The sequence below is a fragment of the Rattus rattus genome, chromosome 14, assembly GCF_011064425.1.
Source record: "Rattus rattus isolate New Zealand chromosome 14, Rrattus_CSIRO_v1, whole genome shotgun sequence".
NCBI classification, from domain to species: domain Eukaryota; kingdom Metazoa; phylum Chordata; class Mammalia; order Rodentia; family Muridae; genus Rattus; species Rattus rattus.
Genome location: NC_046167.1, coordinates 73,282,386 through 73,305,861, shown reverse-complemented (window position 1 = coordinate 73,305,861; position 23,476 = coordinate 73,282,386). Strand labels below are relative to the sequence as shown.

At 54.8% G+C, this 23,476-nt stretch overlaps 1 protein-coding gene across 2 annotated transcripts in view; it reads right to left on the bottom strand.

Moving 5' to 3' along the window:
- The window catches only part of Unc5a (unc-5 netrin receptor A), a 55,699-nt gene extending 37,243 nt beyond the window's left edge, over positions 1-18,456 (bottom strand). Inside the window, exon 1 of one of the 2 annotated variants that reach the window (XM_032884664.1) lies at positions 18,174-18,456. In XM_032884664.1, the coding sequence (XP_032740555.1) occupies positions 18,174-18,243 (70 nt within the window). In that variant the 5' untranslated portion in view covers positions 18,244-18,456. The remainder of the gene's footprint in view (positions 1-18,173) is intronic. The other variant, XM_032884666.1, reaches the window with a different exon arrangement.
- Positions 18,457-23,476: the final 5,020 nt, after the last annotated feature.

Here is a 23,476-nt window from a genome sequence, read left to right as displayed (position 1 = left end):
TCCATGAGGGTGCGCGTGCAGCCTCGCTGGACACCCCGGCAGCCCAGGCGGGAGGCTGGAAGCCCAGAGCAGCACTTGTCAAGCGCTTGCTGAAGACATGAGCTGATGCATGAGAGAACAGGTGGCAAGCCGGTAAACCGGTAAGCGGAGCCGTCCAGGGCAAGCCCACAGCCAGCCCCCCAGCTTGTCCAGGAGAGGAAGCCAGCTCTGAGGAGGCCTAGAGAAACCCTACCTGCTCCCACACAACAGCCCAAGTGGTCTTCCCAGTTGTCTGCTTTTTACTCCAGATAGCTTGCCTTAGTGAGGACCTCAGTACCCGATGCCCAATACACCCACCAGGGGGGTTTGAACACCTGTGTGCTGAGAGAGGACAGCCTGCCCCAGGCCCTTGAGCTTCCCCTTCCCTGGGGTGAGCAAACCCTGTTGTCCGTTCTGGCTGATGCTTTTTCTCTCCCTCCCCTCCTGTCCTCCACTGGCTGTTCACTGTGATCTTTCTAAAGAACGACTTTGATTACAATGTTTCCAAGACTTCAACCTCTCCCCTCATCTCTGGAAAGGATGAGACTCCTTGATATAGAGGCAATCGACTTGTACAACCTGAATACTACTCATCTTCACAGCCTAAGGTTACACACCAGTACCATGGTATCATGATAACGGATGGCCGCTGTACCCATTCTACGGGTGAGGAAAAGTGAGGCAAGCAGTTAAGTGGTAAACTCCGGGTTAAACAGTCATAATAATAAAAGTTGTGGTTACAGCCAAAACGAACCTAGGTATGCCCGCACAGCTTCTCAGGAGGCTGAGGCAGGAGGATCACTTGAGCCCTAGGGTTCAAGGCCAACCTAGTAACATAGCGAGACATCATCTCAAAAATTAAGAACTCAATCAAAGCCCAGCTAGCCACGGATTTCCCTCCTGAGCAAGTCCCAACACGGGGGGTTAGACCTCACATCAGCTCTTCCATGCTGCCTTAGCCTGACCCCTGACTTCTCTGGGCCTCTGTCTTCACATCTGTAAGATGGGCCCATACTCACAGATCTCTTCAAAGCTCCATTGTGAGGCCTCAATGAAGAAACGTATGAATGCGTTCAGGGCAAAAGAGTGTCAGTTCTGGGTCTGAACACAGCTGCCGTGGTTGCTGGGGAAGGGCTGTACTCTATGGGCTGTGAAAGGCAATTGAAGACCTCAGCCAGGAAGCACTAGTCAGTGTGGTGGGACAAATAGGGGAGGGGAAGCAGAGCCAGGGTGGGTTGATAGGACTTCCGGATGGGACCAGCACAGAAGGAATCCTATACGGAACCAGAACACCATCCGGGTGTGGTGAGGGGTGTGCAGGATACAGCAGAGCGGTGGGGAGCAGGCCTAAACCCACACAAGCACTTCTTCACTTTGGTGTTGGGGAAGAGGCGCTGACCCAACAGTCTTCCTTCACAGGGATGCCAGATGCCTGGGCCCTTGCTGGCTGGCTGCAGGCTCTTCTGGGAGGAGACAGGTGACGGGGCAAAAGGGGTGCCCACTGCGGGGATGGAGATAAGGGGGTTTAGAGATTCCACACCGGCTGATGGAAGTTGCCAGCTGCACCCACATAAATCGTGGCCTGGCGCAGGCTGGCGTCCATTAACATGAAAGATTCCATCACACTTTACAACCTCCCTGTCTTGTACGGCGACAGCAGGTAATTAAAACAATAATTGTTTTCTGATGTTGCTTCTGCCGAATGATAAAAGCTTCCAGTTAGTTCCCTTTCACGGAGGAGTGGGAACCTGGGGGAGGCTCTGACCTGGGGACACGCAGAGTGGGGGGCAGGCCCACAGGAGTTTGGGAGGTAAAGAAGGGTACAGAGGGCCTTCTGCGTGGTTGTTACAGAGAAGCCTGCAGGGAGGAGGAGCCTGGTTCGTTTGTTCTCTCTCTCTCTCTCTCTCTCTCTCTCTCTCTCTCTCTCTCTCACACACACACACACACACACACACACACACACACACACACTCTCTCGCTGGTCAGTACACTAGAAGGCACACAGCCCTGCAGGTATGTCTTTTATTCCTTTAGGGGCAGGAGAGAGCCATACAGCTTGGAAAAAGGCCCAGAAAGAGAAGATCCAACCAACAAGGCTGTCACCAACAGCCAGAGGAGATAGTCTGCTCACTGAGGAACCCTTCCCAGCAGCTCTTGGAACACCCAGACCACCTTGGAGTGGAGGTGGCAAAGAAGAAAGGAGGGTCAGGTCTGGCCATTAACATCTCTGCAGATCCACCCACCCCCACACACGAGCAGTGACCATAAAACCCCAGAGTCCCTGTCCTCAAACGTAAGCCATAGAGGAGGGAGGCATGAAGTAAAGAAGGAAACGTGCACTTGAGAAAGCCCACCTCATTGCTGGTAATGCCATGAAGAAGCTGTGGCAGGGAGTGACAGGCTGTGGGTCTGATGTGACATTTGAGGGAGACTGGATCGCCATGGAGAAACGGAGAAAATGGGCCCCAGGCCTGGATCTGAGGATGCGCCCTCTGGTTCCACCATCTTCCCTGTCACCCTGCTATCTGCCTGCCTTGGCCGCACTCAGCTCCACGTCCAGGAAGCTTTGGAAGGGTGGAGTGCTAACTTCTTACAGGCAGCAAAGCTATCATATTTGGGGGACTCCCTCACCTTCCTCCACTTCCCCGGAGGCCTGCAGCATGCCACCCTAATGCTTAAGACAAATACTTCCTAATCACTAAAAAAATGAAATGCTTTCACGTGAAGATGCTAATGTATTCGTGATCACAGCCTTGTACTGGCAAATTAGCACCAGCATTGTTGGTAGCAACATTTGTCCTGGTGATGAGAAATGTGTGTGTGTGTGTGTGTGTGTGTGTGTGTGTGTGTGTTAATGTGAAATTCACATAAAATCACACAGTCAGATGACACTTGGAATGCACACACACACACACACACACACACACACACACACACACACATACAGAGGATGCAGGGGTGGAATGGACAGCTCTCGGCTTGGGGGATTGCGGAGGAGGGGCACGGGAAGACCCAGAAATCAGACAGTTCACTGTAACCTCACTGTCAACTTCAGGGCCACAGTCTCAGATGCCAACCCCAGACTCTGGGACCAACAAAGGAGTGCACCTGGAGATGAGAAAAACAGTTTTACAAAGAGTACAATGTTTCAGAGATAGGCATGGGGTGTGGAGAAACCGGAAATGCATGCACTGCTGGTTGGGAATATAACGTGGTACAGGTGAGGTTGGGTTTCCCGAGCCCGTTCAACACAAGAATCACCGGGCCCAGCAACCCCATTCTCGGAGTGTGCCCAAGAGAATGGAAAGGAAGTATTTAAGCAAATACCAGTACAGAAATGTTCAAAACAGCATGGCCTGAGACAGCCAGAAGTGGGAGCAAGCAATTAATAGGCACTTCAGCCTCTGGGCCAGAGATCGGGAGGCTGGCGGCTTACTTTAGACCTCTGGACGATTTTCCTTCAATTCTAGTTATACAGAAAAATGAAGCTACGACTTCAGAGCAGAGTATTAATGAAAAGCACAAAAGAGAAAAGGGCAGAAGGGAAGAAAGAAGGGAGGGAGGGGAGGAGAGAGAAGGAAGGGAAGGGGATGGAAGGGGGAGGGGGGGAGGGAGGGGGGGGAGGGGGAGGGGAGGGGGAGAGATCCCTGTAGAGCAGGAAGGGTTCCCAGAAACAGGACTAGGGACATTTCTCTCTTGGGTCACCTGGCTCTCAGCTCAGGTGCTCTTTGGCATGTTTCTCTAAGCGTACAAATGCTTAGCGTCTCTGTCTTCTCTCCCCTCCCCCACTTTTCCTGTCCCCTTGGCAAGTGTGTTCCCTTCTCTTGTGACCTGACTTCTGACCTCTGCTTCCCTCCTCTCCCCATCACCTCGGGCAACTGCATTACCCAGTGTTCTCTGGGTAAAGATTTCCAATGACAGCTGTGACAGTCTGTGAGTCCTCCTGGCTGGTGTGGAGAGCTCTTCCCCCACTGCCCTCCCCCACTGCCCTCTGGCTTTCTTTCTCCTTGGCCTTCCCTGCCCGCCTTGTTTTCTGTTTTGCTTTGGAGGAATTCCCAAGTGAACTTTATTTATTTATTTTTTGCCCCCGGGAGCTGGGGACCAGAACCCAGGGCCTTGCGTTTGCTAGGCAAGCACTCTACCACTGAGCTAAAGCCCCAACCCCCCAAGTGAACTTTATTAAGGTGGTGCCAGCTACCCAGAATTTCGTTGGTTTGGTTCCTTCCCTCTCCTGTGCAGAAAGTGTTCTGCGTCACCCAAACCATTCACCAGTCTTGTGGCGTCAGAAAACAAAAACTTGTCTCTTTAAACGCAGTAGGGCTAGCGACATGTGGCTCAACTCGTAAAGATGTTTGCCACGAAACTGGGCCAGCACACAGGGACTATGAACCATCAGTGGGGATGAAGACTCTGCCTTGGGGTGGCCTCCATGTTATGTCACTGTTGGCACCTTCCCATTTGTTATGACGTCCACATGGGCTGACCCAGAGAGACTTAAAGCAGGGCGCTGTCTGTCACGTGTGGGAACATGGAGGAACGGGGAGTGGATCTCATTGGGAATGACAAAAATCCACGTGATAGAGCAACAGCCACACTGTGTGCGTTCCAAGTGTCATTTGACTGTGATTTTATGTGAATTTCACACACACACACACACACACACACACACACACACGCACGTGCGTGCGTCTGACTTCACTACACCTCTGTAAGCTTCTTTGCACGTTGGTATTTGATATGAGGAGACAGCCTGGCAAAGCCCAACTCCAAAGGGCTCAAGTAGCCTGCCTGGCCTTCTCCCTGCACCCGCTCCTGCCTGAGGTCTAATGATCAGCTCCCGGACAGCACAAGCCCAGGCTCTTCTGTTGCATAACCACAGCAGAGGAGTGTCTGGCCCTGGGCTCACGCTGTGACGGAACGCAGGCCTTCTGAAGTTCCCAAATCGCTTAACAAGATCAGATGTGGCCCAGAGGAACTCTCAGTCACTCTGATTCTCCACTGTGCCTTTTCCGGAAGTCGCAGCGGCTCCGAGTATCAGCGAACACAGACTGAAGCCACTGAGCACTCTCTTCATTCACACAATTTCACGGTCAAACCAACAACCCTGCCTTCCCTTTGTTGGTCCCTTCTCAGCTCAGATGCTGTTCCATGGGGACGTCTTCCTGGATCACCTACTCTCACCTGTGACCCTGACTCCGGAGGGCCACGCCCACTTGGCACACCTGAGGTCATGTGGCCCCTCTGCTTGCCTTCTGCCTAACAGAAACGTTTCTCACTATCTTACTCTGCCAGCTTGTTTGGGATCGGCTCCAACCTTAATGTGGGTTCTCCAGAGAGGGGGGCAACGGCCTCGTTCATTGTACCACTGTAGTGTCTCACTGAGTGCCAGGCACACAGTAGGTGCTCAGTGTACGCTTGCTTAATGGTCTAGCCCTGTCCTTCGGTCTGTCCATTCTATCTTCCAAAGAGCTGGCTCTGAATCCACCTCAGAGAGAGCCTGTAGCTAAGTACATTGTAAAACCCTCGGCAACCATGCCTGGCCTTCCAACTCCTGCTTATTCCTCCCCTGAAGCCCCGAATGGCTTCCATGCTGACTTAGTCAGGGTTTCTATTCCTGCACAAACATCATGGCCAAGAAGCAAGTTGGGGAGGAAAGGGTTTATTCAGCTCACACTTCCACATTGCTGTTCATCACCAAAGGAAGACAGGACTGGAACTCAAGCAGGTCAGGAAGCAGGAGCTGATGCAGAGGCCATGGAGGGATGTTTCTTACTGGCTTGCTCCCCCTGGCTTGCTCAGCTTGCCCTCTTATAGAACCCAGGACCACCAGCCTAGGGATGGCTCCACCCACAATGGGCTGGGCCCTCCCCCTTGATCACTAATTGAGAAAATGCCTTACAGCTGGGTCTCATGGAGGCATTTCCTCAAGGGAGGCTCCTTTCTCTGTGCTAACTCCAGCTTGTGTCGAGTTGACACACAGAACCAGCCAATACATATGCCTTCTAGTTCTGATACTCTTTCCCTGTCTGTAAGTTCCCAGGGGTCTCTGTGTCTACACACATCTTCCCTGGCTCGATAGGGCCTCTTCCAAATCCGCCACAGTTCCCCCTGATTGCTCTTTGACCTCCTTCGGGCTCTCTCAGAATCCTGCCCCCACCGTCCTCTTCCTCAGCAGCAGTGGTTCCCCTCAGGCCCCCCTGAGAATGGGATCCAAGCCCACAGTATCTACTGAGACCTGCTTATGCCCGGTCTCACACCTGTGCTTCACGCCCTGCCTGCATCTCAAAGCACCTGAGCAGGAGCTCTGGGAGCAGCAGGTCAGGGAGGTACAGGAAGGGGCTCGCACGTGGCCTTTGTACTTAGCCTAGCCAAGTGCTGTCCATAGAACGGACAGGCAACCTCAGCGTGACCAACCAAGAGAGCAGGTGTGCCTGTGTACAGGGCCGGGGGCTGCCTAGGCAAATTAAGGACATGGGTCTGTGGGGATGCACAAAGCCAGAAAGTGAATGTGCGAGGGAGCATTTGAGACCCTGACACATGGGCAACGGAGACACACAGGTGCTAGGGGTGAAGCCTATCAAAGTGACAGCCGAGTTCTAGCCAAGCCAGTGGACTCACGGTGGCTCAGAGATCTTTTTAAAAATTTATTTTTATTAGAGTAAGAGTGTGTGCGTGTGTATGTGTGTGAGAGAGAGAGAGACAGACAGACAGACAGAGACATAGAGAGACAGTTACAGGTGGTTGTCAAGTTGTGCTGGGAACTGAATCTGAGTCCCCTGCAAGAGCAGCACACACTCTAAGCTGCTGAGCCATCTCCCCAAGCCCAGCTTAGACATTTCTGATGTACCAAGAGAGGCCTGTGATCAGATTTCCATGCGGACTCTTTCTCAGAATGTAGCAGCTGCCACTTGGGGGCTGAACGCCCTCATACAAGCCCCACCTCTGGATGGGGACCTTATCTTCCTCCTGGATCCTGGATCAGGCCATTTAGGGGTGCAAGGTACCGAGACCCAACACCTCATCTGTAAGTGTACAGCAGGAAGTTCCTTGATCAAGCTTCAGAAGTTGCTGGATCAGCTCCCAGCATTGAGAGCTGCAGAGACCAATCTCTGGGGCCTTGGGGCCTCCAGGACAGTCTCTTCCTTCTGCCTGTCCCAGTTCTCTCGTGCTCTGGCCTCTCTCTACCCACTGTGGGAGCTCAAATAGTCCTGGCCCTCTGCCTCAGCCTGCTAACTCCTCTACTTCCAAGTCAGAAGATCCTGATTGGCCCAATCCCAGGCTGGGCCACCCTGGACCCAATCACTGTGTCCAGGTTTCCTTCTGTGGTTTGGCTAGCTAGGGTCAAACTCTTTTTTCTGAGGGAATCGGGTGACCGTTCCACCGGAGCACACCATCGGAGGGGCGTGGAGGTGCCATGTGCAGACAAAGTGTGGGACGAGATCAGCAGAGTAATCCCAAACCCTGGACCTTGTCACCTCACTGCAACAAGCCCACGGGAAGAGTCTGCTCAAGACCTGTGGAGGCTGGGAGTAAATCTAGTGTCGCTCCAGACCCCCTTTCACTTCTACCACAGAGTCTGTCCGAGACCCCCTGCTGCCCACCCTCCCCCTCCCTGCTGAGTCCTGCTATGACCTTCTGCAATCATCTCCAGTACCAAGGCCACCTCTGCCTTGCTTGTTAGGAAGGCCTTTCCCCATGTGTCCCAGCTCTCCAGACCGCTACTCAGCACAGAGCAGGCCACTGTCTCCTGGGCCACATCCACCGTCCTCAGCCTGGCTTTCCCTCCCCAGTCCTTAGGAGGGCTTCTCTCCTCGCACATGGCTTTAGGTTAGGCCAGTGCTGTTACAACACCCAGCTTGGCCAGACCCAGTTACTGTTGCTTATAACATGAGTGCAGACATAATCTACACCCGGGCGGGGTGGGGTGGGGTAAGGTGACCACAGTGGATCCACAACTCTTAAAAGACTTCTCCCCCCAGCCCAGCTCCTCGTCTATTTTGTTTCTGACACCGCTTCCCCGGGCTCAGAGCTCTGAATCATGTTCGCCTCTCCCCCTCCTCGCCCCCCACACGCACGCCATCCAGATGCAGCGGTGTCCCCCACATCTATCTCTCTTACTCCAGGCTTGCTGCCTGCTCGCCGGGAAGGGAGGCTCTGTCATTTCTTGCCTGGATGACCGCAGCAGCCTCCCGGCTGGTCTCCTTGCCTCCAGCCTCTCTCTGCAGCCATCCATCCTCCGCGCACCGCCAGATTAATCTTCCTTAAACACTGCTCACTGCCTGTCACTCCCCAGCTCGAAGACATGGCCAGCTCTACTGCTTGCTGGCCCCCCACGGGCACCGCCTGCTCCAGCGGGCCTCTCTCACCCACCCACATGTCATCTCCAGGATGGCCTGTCCCTCTCTACCTCCTCCTTCAACTCTCTGGTGGCCACAAGCTGAGATCCTGGCTTATGTCACTCTCCCTCTCCGAAGGAAGGAAGCTCCGGGACATCAAGTGGTTTGCCCTTTCCCAGCTTCCCTTGGCTCTTAAATGCGACGGTGGCACTGCCACCTCTCTCTACTCTGTAGTCCTGGGGACCAGACTTGGCTTCTAGGCTGTCACAAGTCAAGCCTGGACAAGGCACTGTGCGTGACTCATACATACTCCTCCTCAGCTTTCTGTCCCAAGCCCCCTCAAGAGCACTCGTTACCCCAGAACGAGCGCCTTCCCCAAAATGCCAGGCCTTGACACATTCTGCCTGTTTTGTCAAGCAAGACTCCCAGCTCCCACACACACAACCCAGGCGATGGAAGCTAAACAACAGCATATTTGTGTGGAGCTGCGGGCGCAGCCTAGGCGGTGGCTCATACCCACCAAACGTTTGCTGTGGGCCTGCGTGGGCCTGGATGTTCTCAGAGAAGCACTCGCTTGATGCTGGCAACCCTGAGAGAAGCCTTCTCTTGGTGAAGAAACTGAGGCACGGGGGGCTTGTATAATTGATTTAACTCAGGCAGGGTTATGCTCCGAACCCAAACCAGCAAGCCCTCACTGACTTTTTACCCTTGGTACAACAGGATAGGCTCCTGACTGGCAGCAGTCAGGAAGCCCTGCAAGGAAGGAGCTGTGTCTGTCCTCTGCTGGCTTGCTGGCACTTCAAAGGGCTGGGATCAGCACGGTGTGCAGTTATGCCGCACAGAAACCAGTGCCTCCAGGCTCCGGAGGCTGGCTTCTATAAGCTAGCCGACACCACCTGGCATTTGAAATAGGTTGCGGCAGAAATATTTACATCGGGGGGCTGGAGAGAAGGCTCAGAAGTTAAGGGCACGGACTACTACTCCAGAAGTCCGAGTTCAATTCCCAGCAACCACATGGTGGCTCACAACCATCTGTAATGAGATCTGATGCCCTCTTCTGACCTGCAGGTGTTTGTGCAGATAGAGCACTCATACATAAAATAAATCTTACTTTAAAAAAAAAAAGAATTATTTACACTGGGAAAATTGTCTGTCAGTCTTTCTGGGAACCTGTTGCTTTCTGGGGATAGAGCAATGAGCACTCTTAGAAGCTGCTCTGAGTCTGAAGAGAAGGGCTCTTTGGAAGACCAGATGTGTGTGGATTGCACCCCAAGGAACCAGAAGGAGGTTTCTAGAAAAGTGTTTCGTCAAAGATACCGGAGCAGCCTCAGCTTCTGACCGACACACACAGCAGGAGCAGAGAGCCAAGGGCAAGGCCGCAGGGGACCGCTGTGTGGACATTACACAGGGATGTCTGGGTGCAGGTCTGGCTGAGGCTCACAGGGGGTGCAAAGGCATTCAGGGGAGGAAGGGGCTTAGAAGAAGAGGGCCAAGAAAGGAGGAAGCCCTGGCTAATCCACCCTTGGGCTTAGCTCCTTGCTGTAGTCAACAAGGTTGTGAAGTAAGTGGGCGAAGTAGATGGCTGTTTCCACCCATGCCTCCTGGAGAAGAAGCGTCAAGGAGCAGAAAGCAGTTTGGATAACGGGATAGCGGTACTGGGCCTTAAACCCGAGCAACCCGCACCGTCCTAGCCGTCAGTGACTGACATGGGTAGAGCATACGAACTGGACCTGTAAAAGATGACTAGATGTCTGAGGGAAGAGCTATTCAATTTCTACCCCCTCAGCCTGGGCCTACCAGGATGCTGAGGCCTGGGAGTCCCTGGCAGCCACTTGAGGACCATGAAGGGAGAGGTTATTAGGGGTTGACATCAATGCTCAAAGAACTGGGATGAAAAATGGATCTTATCGCACTGTTCTCTTTGGATACAGCCATGCCTGAGACCCCGATTAGTCCTGACCTGCGGTTATATCTGCCATTAAACTCCCTATGTTTGCTTAAATGAGAGTTGACTTTTTCAATCTTTGTCACAGATGCACGCAAGGGTCCCACGCTGCTTGGTGCTGCGGTACTGTCTGGCGTGAAGAGCTCCTGGGACGGAAGGCTGAGGGAGGGTGCTCCTAGCTACACCAGCTGAGACATCCCTGAGGAGGCTGAGGTGTTCTCTGGGGAGGGCAAATGAGGCAGGCGGGTGCCCCGACTTAACCAAAAAGGGGAGGTTATCTAGTGTAGCCGCAGAAGAAACAGCCCAGAATCACCTGGAGGAACTCATAGAAAAGGCTTCTACCTCATTATAATAAAGTAATTTTGAAAGTCCCTTAGGCGCGAAGCTCCAGGGCACAGGTGAGGACCAACTCCCTAATTATAATCACAGCCCTGTGCCCTGGCCGGCCTTTTCCAGGTGTAAGGCATAAGGACACCAGACATTGGGTGGCAAGGTGTGAACCGAAAAGGTGGGAAAGACCACACAAGCCTCTGCTTCCTTCCACCAGGGTGGGGAACACCAGGAAAGGCCAATGGGACAGGGACATAGGGCGGGGATTGTAATGTGGTTGTAGCTCCCATTATCTTCGACCTCGTCTTCCCCAGGTCTCAAGGTTTTGATGGGACCTCCAGGTAGAGCCTAGCATGATCAGGAAGTCAATTAAAAACAAAAACACAAACAAACGAAAAAACAGGGATAGTAGTCTACAGTCGCCTTCCTCTTTCCCCCTCTAGAGTTCTCTCCCAGCAGAGGGGGAAAGGCATTAATTAGGAAGCCAGGCTTGGTGGCACATGCCTTTAATCCTGGCACTCAGGAGGCAGAGGCAGGAGGATCTCTGTGAGTCCGAGGCCAACTAGAGATACGTAAAAGAGAAAGCTTGTTTTTTTGTTTTTGATTTTTCTTTTTTTAAATGCGTTAGGGCTTAAAAGCTCTAGATTGGGGCTCCAGCCTGCCTAAGATTCTGGGTTTCGGAGCAAGTGGGTGCTGCCTCATGTACAAAATGGGAACGATGGTCTCTGCCCACACCAGACGCTTGGATAGTGGGTGGCATCCTCCTGTTCCCTCACCCCGCGTCTAAGGGGCTGGGGCACAGAAGGTAGAGGACAGGGCTGTAGACCATGCGGATGCTGGACAGAGCTCCCCAGGCGGCAGCCAGGCGCTCAGCCGGGAACTTGTTAACAGACCCTGAACAAAGAGCTGCTAATCCTGCGGGCGGCCGCGGGCGGGCTGGCGGGCGGAGGGATCCCGCCCCTTCCCGGCTCGGCCCCAGCTCGCCACGCATTAATTAGGCCGCGCGGGGCGGGGACCACAGCGCGGGCCTCCCGCCCGCCCGGACGCCGCCCGATGGGCGCGCCCCTCCCGCAGCAGCTAATTGCATCCCGGGCTCCGGGTCTTACTGGCTCGGGCAACTGCGGGCCACCGCCGCCCACGTGTCCCGCAGTCTCTCTGGCTGGAGGAACCCCGCCCACCCAGCCACCTTGACGGTCGCGTTGCGGGGAGGGGTGAACGGGTCTGGAGGCTGTGGGTCGGGTCACACAGCGGGCACGATCACGAGAGACGGGGGAGAAGGAGCGGGAAAGAAACGCAGACCTGGGAAGGATCTTCAATGCCTCCTCTTCGTCGGGCTCCGCCCCGACTAGGAGAGGGTGGAGTCTAATCGGGGGCTACTCCCCCTACATGATCCCGGGTGGACACGCTAGGGTGGGACACCAAGAGTTAGTTCACTTTGCAGCCTGGCTTTAGGGTCAGGTTGGGATACCGGGTCAAGTGTCCCCTTTCAGAGGTCCCTGCAGTGTCCCTCAGGTATGTCAACACAGGCAGACTCCCTAGCCCTTCATTTCCCAATCAGCCGCGTATTTGCCTGGAGCTCAAGGTGACCCTGAATCTTCTAAAGAGACATCCAGACTGAGGAACCCGGCTTTGGGGGCTCACCAGTCAAAGCGATAGCTCCCCTCTGGAACTCCTACCACGATCCAATAAAGAGGCGGAATTTTTGGGGTTCCTCCCTTACCAAAATAGGCCCTAAGACTTCAGTCTCCCCCCTTTATGTTTTTCTGTGAGGAGCGGTTGCCACTGGAGCTCCCCGGAATCCACTGAGTCTCTCTGGACCCCCAATCTTAAGCAGGGCTAGACAGAACCTGTCAACAACCACAGCCAAGGAGGGGAAATGGCTTCTGTATGCCCTGCCCTCTGGATCCAACCAGCAAAGAAAAACAAGTCAGACCTATCCTGGAAAAACAGGGTCCTCCCCTTAAGCCTAGTCCCTCAGCTCTGTCCTCTCCAGACAGCCAGACTGGTTCCCACCCAAGAGGATGGAAGCTCCTGCCCTTCCTACCACAGTCCACCGCCTACATCGGTGCTGGCACAATGCTTCGGTAAGATGAGTCCTTTATCAGGGAGGAGGTGCAGGAGGAGGCAGAGTCCAGGGTAAGGACTTAGAGGCTTGGCAGGTGTCAAGAGCTCAGGATCCTCGGAGGAACTCATGAGGGACAGCTGTGTACTTGGCTGTGTAAATTTTTACCCCATGCTGCCTGGGATATGGACTCTAGGGTCAAAATCTTCCTGTGGCATTAGTGTCTGAAAAAGGGGACAGGCCTTCAACACTAGCATCCTGACCTTGGGGTTCCTGTTAACCACTGGAGTTGTTCACCCGCTGCAGCAGGACCCAACTTCCTTACCTTTCCTTACAGCCACCTTTGGCTCTGTCCCAGAACCCACCTGGTTCCCAGGCAACACAGCCAGCCACTGCCAGGGTCTTTGGTAGGTGTGCCTGGGAGAGCCCGCTACTGTGTTCTCAGTCCACCCCAGGCTCCAAGGGCAGTTTCCCCGGGCATCAGCCTCAGTCTGGGGCAAGTCATCAAGTTCAGTCCAGACCCGTTTGAGTGACTGGTCCAACACCATGAAGCAGTCAAATGGCAGAGCCCAAATCAGGATTCACATCTGCCCAGGGGTTATAGCCACACCCAGTGTGCCAGAGATGAAGTCCACATATGGTCCCGGGACAGGGTGAACCAGAAAGTGATGGCAAGAACCTACCAAACAAAACCCTGTGAGCCCAAGAGGGCTAGATACAGAGAGAGCAGTGCTGTCCACATGAAGCCTCTTCTGTCCTGTGTCTGACTGAGCCTGGGCCCTGCTGCAACCTAAGGCCCAACTCAGTTCTAACCCACTGTCTCCAACGCCAGGGAAAATGAAGGCTGAAGCCAGAGGCCCTGGGCACCTGCAAGATGCTGCAGTGCACTCTGGGTAGAGCTCGCTACCATTAACTGAGGAATGAGAGACCCCCACCTACAGATGTGGAGACTGCCTGGGAAGTAGCCATTACTCGTCCACTGACTTGAGGCTTGGATTGCAAGACAACTCTATTGCCTCTAACATCCCTGCCCTGTCCTACATGGTAGAAAGAGGCCAGGAGTCCCCTAAGAGCGGAGGACCCTCATGGGAAATAGGTACGATAAAGGAGACTGGTAGGAATGGGTACATCGAGCTGAGCCCCCTCCTGAGTGGTAAGGGACACTGCAGCTCAGCTGTCCAGTCTGGGGTCAGACCCCACACTGGTGATGTGCCTAGAAACCCACATCTTGGCATCAACTCTATTTGCATAAGAAAATACTATTCTATGGAAGCCGATGTCAGGACGGATAGAACCCACCGGAGAATACCTACTCAACAGACATGGTTCACTAACATGTACTCATGCATGATGACTTGCTGTCTACATATATGTGTGTCCTGGGCCTGGTGCCTGCCCCTGTGGTGGGGGCCCTGGCTTTACCAGCCCTGACTCTTGACAAGGTGGGGAAGCTCATGGTCAGGAACAAGAATGGGGTCCACCGCTGAAGTGGATCAAGTTGAATTTCTCTTTTCCTCCCTGCTTGGCCTGCAGGCCCAAACTCCTACCAAGAACAGGAAGAAAAGCATGAAACAGTTGGCTGGCAGTGATTCGGAGCATGGCAGGGGCAGGGAGCAGGGTCTATAGTGTCGCAGGCAATGGTGATACTGGGGAGGCACTGGAGAAGGAACCGTCAGGATCAGAGGCTTCCTTTAGCTCACCCAGAGCACATCATGGAGCCCCGTGGAGGAGGAACCGGGGGAGCTTTGCGGGGGAGATCTCCAGCTCAAGGCTGGATAGGTTGAGAGACTACCAGCAATAAAGTGGCCGGGCCAGGATCAGAACAAAGCCAAGGAGCTGGGATGCCAAGCAGGGAGCTGTCAAGGCCAGGTGGCACCACATCCTGCAAGTCTGGAAACAGCTAGTCTGGTAGAGCCAAGCCCAGCAGCAAGCAGGCCATGCCCAGCGACGGAGCTGACCTCTGGGTGCATCGGTCAGGTGTTTCCTTCATCCTCCCCAAGCCCATCCCAGACCAGGGCTAAGGCTCTACCTGCAGGCCCCAGAGAGCCGTACATTAGGCTTCCAGAGACCTTCAGCGGAGAAGAGGGAACGAGGGGGGGGGGATGGCCACTATGGTGAGCCAGGTGGGAGATAAAGGAGGTGGGGATGGGAGGAAGCAAAGAAGGCTAGGGACACAGCAATGTCACAAGTAACACTGTGCTTGATGACTTGGTGACAGATTAGATGTGAAGCGTGAAGGAGAGGGGAGAGCCAAGGGAGATAGTAAAGTTCCCGCCCCCTCCAGGCTGGGGTGAGGGATGGCAGCAATGACAGGGTCCCTGGGAAGAGGGGACAATGGGAGCCTGGTGGCTTGGTAATGAGAGGGCCTGGCGCTCATGTGCACAGAAGGGGTTCCTAGGTGGCAGCATTGGGGCCTTCGACTGAAAGGGCTGTGTACCCCAAGTTATAGCTTAATCCTGCAAGCCTGAGACTTGTGGCAGCATCAGGCAGGAAAAGTAATGTGACAGGGGTCAAAGGTAGCTGCTTCCAGACCCCGGGCCTCTGGGTTGGAGTTTTTGCCCCTTGAGTCCATACTAATCCTGGCCTCCTGGAAGAAAGCCTTTTCCAACATGGGCAAGGGGGTGCAGTGGGGGGCAAACAGGCTAGGGATAGAATCAGCCCTCTCCTACAGCACCAAAAGCAGCTACCCCATGTGCAAGAAGCAAGAATGTGGTGCTCTCTGCCCCAGAGTGAGGGTCTCTTCCACAGTCCTGTCAGCCTAGAGTGGGGGTGGGCAGAAAGTCCAGCAGCCCTGGTGATGGGAGCAGGGATGGGAGGAAGAGGGGGGACAAGGGCAATGTTATAGCCTGGTGCCCCTCAGCTGGCACTTTCCAGGAGAGCCTGGCCTCCATGCCTCTCCTCCCTAGGCACGGTACAGTCTAGGGGGTACCCAAGACAAGAAGACACGAAGGGTAAGGAGTTGTATGTGCCGGCTGTGTGACTGGCAGAGTATAAAAGGGACAATCTGGCACAGCAGGTGGGTGTCTGTGTGTGCAGGCATAGACGGGGCTATGCCCAGGTGCATTTGTGCTGAGGGATGATTTTTGTGAGTGGTAGTGTGTGACACTGGGTGATGTAGGTGCTTGCCCTGGAGGGCAGAGTCCGCACTGGCTCAGCAGTCCTAAGCCACCCCCACCACACACACACACACACACACACACACACACACACACACACAAAGGGAGGTGCATACATACACACACACATGCACACACAACATGCACATGCGCATGCACATACACACACACAAAGAGAGGTGCATACACACACACACACACACACACTCTCGCACATGCACGCGCACACACAGACGCGCGCACACACATTGCACCGTACCCCTCAAGCCTGCCTGGCTGACCATTTTTCCCCAGCCACTCACAGACACATTTTCCACCAGATGCTGTTGCCAAGGAACCGATGAGCAAGTGCAGGTGTGTAGGGTCGTGGCAGGGGCAGCCTACCTAGGTATCTGTCCACATATGTCCAGAGCCTGAGCGGGGAGGGCAAGATGGGTTCTCTTCGAGAAGTGGGGCCACTCTTACCCCCATACCTTTCAGCAGCTCCCCCTCCCACTGCAAGAGAGTTAATGCCAGAGACAGGCTCTGATCCAGGTAGCCCCGAGACACTGGTGCCCACCTCTCAGCCCTGGGAAACCCCCAGGCCAGGCCCCAACAGGTGTCCTGCCGATGGGCAATGCAGCTCTCCCAATCCATGGCAACCCTTCATTCCTGGTTTTGGTGCCCTCACCTACAAGTGTCTGTCACCCCTATCTGTAATGCTCACTGGACTGGTGCAGTAGCACGCAACTACCACACGCATACAGCCTATTAGTACTCATCTGACCACACACACGATAGCACCATGCCACCCCAGTGGCGTCCTCCCTCTCCATGACCTGGGACACATGCCAGTCCATGCCATTTCCCACCCACGTGCTCACGTGGGCAAAATGCAGCTCTGACCACACAGCCCTCTCACTCACATCCAACTCAGTAAACATTTCCTGGGCACCCATCCGGGGTCTGGCAGCATCTCCTCCGACAGCCCCAGCTCATGACCCTGGCCAGTCCTGCAACTCACATCTCTAACAGGAACGTATACGACATGAATACACATCCGATGGCAGAAGGCTCAACCTGAGGGTCCGTCAGGATTGAAGGGGGAGGCTATTGGGGAGAAGGGCTTGTTAAAGTGAAGATTTAGGGTGCATCGACAGTGGAGAGAGGTAAAGCAGGGGGGACCAGGCAGAGGACTTAGGGGGCAGGATGGGGAGGGCAGTCGAGGCAGTGGTGGGTGAAGGATGCGGTGAACAGAGACTCTTCAAGGAACCAGACATCGACCTTAATCATCTGGTCCTTGACGGAGCTCTCATCTTTCTGGATTGGCAGTTCAGAAATCCACACCCTTAGGATAAACTGTGGCCTTGCCAGCCTGGGAATCACCTCCTTGCAAGCAGGTTCTGGGGGCATCAAGCATAGAGAATTGCTAAGGCGCCCTTCCCAATACACATACTCAGCGCCGCCAAGTCCTGAGGGGCCAGAGATTAGGGACCCCCCACAACTCAGCCTAGGTGCGGGCTTCAGAGAAGACAAAGCCTTCCCCCGAGGCCCCTCACGCAAGGAGGTGGGCTAAAAGACTGGGTTATGAAGGGGCTGGTTAGGGTGGCCAACAAGACAAGCGGGGAGACTGCAGGGTTGAGGAGTTTGAGAGGTTCTCAGAGCCCGCCAACCAACAGCCAACAGCAAACAACTCCCCTTCTCCCTCCTTTCCCCCCTCCCGCCTCTAGCAGAGAGGCCAGGAGCCACAGGCCACCACAGGGGCCCCAGTGCATTGACTGCCGGCTGCAAGAGCTGGGGGCTGTTGGATGCCTCCACGCCTGAGTGTGTGCGTGTGCAAACGTGTGTGGTGGGGACAGAGGAGGACACTGTGTTCTAGACGTGGGCAGAGGCCAGGTGCCAAGCTAGAAATTGTGAGTGGCTGTTTGGGGCAGTCCTACCTGGAAGAGCTATCTTAACCCCCACCCCCAACCTTGCCCCGCACACACCCCATTTTCTGGGCACTAGCATATGGTCCGAAGCCGCTATCTTTGAGTCCTTCAAGTCTTGTCTTTCCTGGATTATTCCAATCCCCCCACCCCGATCATTCTCCGGGGCCCTGAAACCAGTAAACTTCCCCCACCCGGAGGCGTGGGGCGTCTACACTCGCCAGCCCCGTGCGCTGACAGCTGTTCCTGGACTTGGCAGAACCCAGGCTTCCGGGAGAGCGCACCGGGAAGCTGCGCAGCAGCGAGTGGCGGCCCCCGCGTCCTGCCCGGCAAAGTTTGGCCTCCGGGGGCTCCCAGACGGGTCGGCCGCGCGGGTCACGGCCACCTCCTCCCCAGAACTAAGCGTTCGCGCGCACGGTCCCCCGCAAGCCTCCCCAGAGCGCGCGCGGCGTGACTCACCCGAACCACGAAGCCAGGCGGCGAGGACTATGCCCAGGAGCACTGGCCACAGGCCGGGCCGGACGGCCATGGCCGCGGGCGGACGAGCGGGCAGGACTCGGGGCCCCGCGGGCGGGAGAGAGGCTGTCAGCGCCTCAGCCGAGAGCCCCACCTCGGGGCGCCCCCGGGGCCCATGCCAGAGGACGGAGCTGCCTCCGGGCGGCCGGCTGCGGGGCGCACGCGGTGCGTGGCTCCCCTGGGCACCCGGAGCGCAGCAATGCAGCCTGGGCGGAGCGCAGCGCCAGCCGCGCCGCGCACCGAGCCAGCTGCCGCGCGGAGCCTGCAGCCGGGGGAGCGGGCCGGCGGGCGCCGCAAAATCCGGACTGGAGCGGCGGAGCGGGACGGAGGCGGGGCGGGGCGGCGGAGGAGGGGCCGGGCGGCGCTGCGAGCGCGGGCCACCCCCAGCACTGGGGATCCCTTCGGGCAACGCCTGAGGCTCCCCCAGGGAGGAGCTGGGGTAGTGGGCGGGGAGGCCTCCCACCACCCCTCTCAGTCTCCAGGGACAGAGACAGGACTCTGGAACCCGGAGTGGATTGCTTTTCCGGATCCCGCATCACCCTGGTCCGCCAGTCGGCGCACAGGTGGCCCGGGAGGGGCCCCGGGCTGCGGCGACCCCGGCGCAGCGCCAGCCTGCGGAGAGCAGCTCGACTCTGGAGTGCCCCAGGCAGGTTCCGCTGCAGTCCCTGTTTGCACCCCTGCCTCCGGGCTGCGCTCCGAGGTCGTCAGTACGCCGCGGTTTGCAGCCGGCGGGCGTCTTGGATGGGGGACTGCAGGAGAGGTCCGGGGGCCCAGCCCGCGCGCAGGAGCCGCCAGGCCCCCACTGTCTCACCATCCGCCCTCACCAAGACAACCTGGTGGGCTTCAGGGGCACGCGCAGCAGCGTGGCCTCAGGCTTTCCTAATCCCTCCACGCCGTTGGCCCAAAGGAAACAACCTTAGGGCGCAGCGCAGTCTGAAAGGCGCGTGGTGTTGTTTGCGCCCCAAGCGCGCGCGGCGCTGGAGACGTGGGCGTGATGCAGGAACCAGAAGGGTTTGGGGAGCTACAAACTCCTGGGGTAGAATCGAAGTGCGGTAGTCTTCTGGATCTGTGACCTTGGGCAAGTCACGGGCGTCTCTAGATCCAGCACAATGACCGCTGGAGAATCTCCTATTCCCCACCCCCATTCCCTAAGCTGGCTAAAATAAACAGAGGGCAGCCCTAGAGAAGGAAAATAAACGCTTTCGGTGTGCACAGGGCGAGGGATCTGAAAGAGAGGGTCCCACTCCCGGCCAGGAGGAGAATGAGAAGGGTGAAGATGGTCACAAACTCAAACGCCTACAGCGCTGATCGATAATATAAATTGGAGCTGCAGGCTAGACGACACAGGAGTGGTCTTGGCTTCCACAAAGAGATGTGAGCTCTCGTATATTTCTTGAGACACGAGGCCCTCTCTCGGTCTGTCTTTTGTTTCCCACTTTTTATAGAGAAGGTTATGAAAAATGTTTTGCTTTCTCCTGCTCTCATATATGTATATATATATGTGTATATATGCATATTTACATATGTGTGCGGATATCTATTCCCAGTCAAAGCTCCAGATGTGCACCTACGGATCATATGCCTCGGGGCCAGGCAGGCAGGGAGACAGGACACAGGATCATATCTAAATGGCTCTCTTGTTCCAGGTGCCTCTGGTGGGGGAAGTTGGGACCCCAATTGGCCTTATTTTCCAGTTTTCAATAGAAGCCATTGTCTAGGGGAAATTACTTTATTTTTTTAAAGGTGTGTGTGTGTGTGTGTGTGTGTGCGCGCGCGCGCGCGCGTGTGTGTGTGCAGACGTGAGTGCATTGCATGATGCCTGTATGGAAGTCAGAAAACAGCTTGCGAGAGTCATTCCTCTCCTTTTTTTTTTTTCTTTTTCTTTTCTTTTCTTTTTTCTTTTTTTCGGAGCTGGGGACCGAACCCAGGGCCTTGCGCTTGCTAGGCAAGCGCTCTACCACTGAGCTAAATCCCCAACCCCCCATTCCTCTCCTTCTTAAGTGAGACTCAGGGATGAAAGCCAGGTTGTAAGACTTGGCAGCAAACCCCATTATTCACTGAGCCATCCTGGTGGCCCCAAAATTGATTTTTAGTACATGCGTGTATTTATAACCTCTTTTACTCAGATGACCATACTCCCCAACTTCAGCTTTTTATACATACACATTAGAGAGTGGAGCTGTCTACTGCCTGCTCCGGTGTGTGTGTGTGTGTGTGTGTGTGTGTGTAAGCAGTTTGTTGTGTGTCTAGGCTATTCTCATGTATCCTACTAGTACCCCGTTTCCACAGTGTGGAAATGTGGAGGGTTTAGGGTTTGGACACTGAAGGGAGGTGGTTGGGTATTAGGGCGTGATGCATATGAGGGAACTATAATGTGTTTATTTGCTGTAAGCAGCAGTACACGGAACCCCATTAAATCAATATTTCCACTTTATATAGAGAGTTGGGCAAGGACCAACCCTATCCTAGAACTGCTAAGCTGGCTGAGAGGGGCCCCAGGAGGTTTAATCTCTGGGCCCATGGTCCATACATTTCTTCCCCCTATAGCCTCTGCTTTGGGATTAGAATTGGGAAATTCTCCTCCCCTCAGTTCTCCGCCCAATCTCTTTCCATCTAGAGCAGAGAGAGGCCTGTGTAGCAGTCAGAATAGTTTTGTCATGGTAACAAATGGTCCCCAAAGTATCAGTGGCTTTAATCAACAAAGATTTATTTCTCATTTGTCCACCGTGGCTCTTCTGTTCCTGGTCATATTCACTCAAGGGCCCAGGCTACCAAGGAGACAGAGAAATGGTGACTCTAGAGAAACACCTGACAGCAATCAGTGGCTCGGCCTGAAAGAGGACCTGCTACTCTTACCCACAGCCAGGACCCTACCTGAGAGAGCACGGAGGGCAGAGCTGAAGCTAGTGAACAGCACTCAGTAATGTGCACAGCCTGCCCGTGTGTGTGCATGTCTGTGCACGAGCGTGTGTGTGTGTGTGTGTGTGTGTGTGTGTGTGTGTGTGTGTGTGCACGTGTGGTGGGGGGGAGTCTTACCACAGCACAGCCTGCCGGTGGGGTGGGATCTTACTGCAGCCCACATCTGCAGCTGTGCCCAGGCCCATTTCCCCAGAAGCCAAGCTGTTCCTTCATTCCAGGCTTTTCTATGCGCCTTTCTCCCTCCAGCACTTTATCCTCTGCTGGTTACTGTGGCAAGCCCCTTTAAGTCCCCGAGACCCCCCACCTCAGCTGTCCCCTTCTAAGCGGCACTCAGGCAAGCCAGGAGAAAGAGGAGAGATGGCTTTGCCAATGTCACACCTGCCTTTCGTTTCTGAATCCGCTCAGGTGGGGTGGTCTGGTGGGAGGAAGGCTCCTGACACCCCTTCCCTCCCCCTCCCCCATTTTGCTAAGACTAAGGCCCAAACTGTGTGAGCTTGGACCTCTGCCCTCGGGGATGCAGACTCCCCTTTTGATAGTCTAGGGTCAGGACAGAGACTTTACCAGAACCACTCTAAGGGCCAGAAATGCCTCTTCTGTAGGGAGCAAGAATCTTCGCCCTCATTGGCTTCCCTATCTGGGACAACCCATCCCTCCTCCCCACATGTCCGTTATTTTGAAAGACAAAGCCTGAATCTTTCTCCACCAGGCCAAATGTTTCCACCTCAGCTGCCGGTGTGACAGTAGGGTTTAAGGCCCTGGCTTGGTCACTTGGACCATTCTCCCCTCACCCCATACTGCAGGTGCTCTCAAGGCATCAGACTGTCAGCATGGCTCCTGGTCTCACAGATATGTAGAGGTGTTCTAATCAGCCCGTGGCCATGGACATCGCATCCCTAATGACCACGGGAGGGGAGCTCAGAGCCTGTGGTCAGGTCATTTTTCACATGGACATGTGCTGAAGTGGCCATGATGCTGGGCAAAATGCAGATACCTAGGACCTTCTGTACTGTGATTCTGATTCATGGTGTACAGGGGCATCTCGGTATCTGAACCCCTACTTTCTGCCAATTGTCCCCACAATACAGTATCAAGGGATGCTGTCCTGGCCTTTGCCATAGGCACTGCCAACCACCAGAGCCTTCTCATCTCCCCGTGGCTCAGTCCATCATAACTACATTCCTTACTATGGGAAATCATAGATTTCCGGCTATGTCCTTACTCAGAAGTCTCCACTCAAGACTGCCTTGTAGGCTGCCCTTTAGGAGAACACTCCACTCAGTTCAGCTTCTGACTGCGCTCGCCTGTCGATTACATTTCGCATTTGCCCACTGCTTAGAAGCCAGCTTCCATCTATGCTTCATTTGAAGAGCCACCCCTTCTACCCTCAGCACGCAGCGTTCGTGTGCTCTACCCACCCCTGTTCCAAAACACGGAGCAAACTTCTTATCTTGCTCATCAACCTCCGAGATCCCACGAACTACGGAGACAGGCGTGGAGTGGGCAGTGATCTGAGCCCATTCACCGAGGCTCGTTTCTTCATGAACATGGTCTGGACAGGAAGCTCAGGTTGTATGGGCAGACATGCTTGAGGCTGAGGCATGGACGAGAAGCCAAGTGTAAAGAGAGCTGCAGAACTGTGCTGTGTCATCCAAAGTGTTTCCGGAGCTACTAGGAGCACCCCAGATCCTTCTGTTCCCTCAGCCAGCAGGTCCCTGTGTTGATTGTAAATCCATTTGGGTTTCTGTCATTTGCTTCAGAAAGAATGATACGTAATTATCCTTTGTAAGGGCTGGGTATGCAGCTCAGTCAGTAAGTTGCATGCTGAGCATGCTCCAAGCCCCAACACTGCACAACGAAGCAGGTATGGGACCTGGCATCCCAGCACCAAGGAGATGGAGGCAGAAGGATCCATGGAAGGTCTTCCCAGCGATATAGTGAGTTCGAGGTTACCCTGGGATGCATGAGACCCTGTCTCCAAAAAAAAAAAAAGAAAAGAAAAGAAATTGTTCTTTAAAAAAAAAAAAAAGTCTGCTTTAAGCTGGACATGGTGGTTCACACCATCACAATCGGAAGCAATTAACAGGCAGTACCTTAGCCGACTGTGGATGCTCCTGCACTAGAGGTTCCAGGACCAAGGACAGCACCCAGCATGCTCCGGGCAGGAATCTGTCCCTTGTCTGGTTTCTTTGAATTTTCGCAATCCAGGCTAAGTAGATCCAAGTTGTGTGGATATAAAAATTGAGCCTCAGAGAGGGCACGGCTTGCCTGACGCCCTTTAGCTGTAGAAAACTCAAACTAGAAACGTTTGCTGAGTCTAACAAATGGTT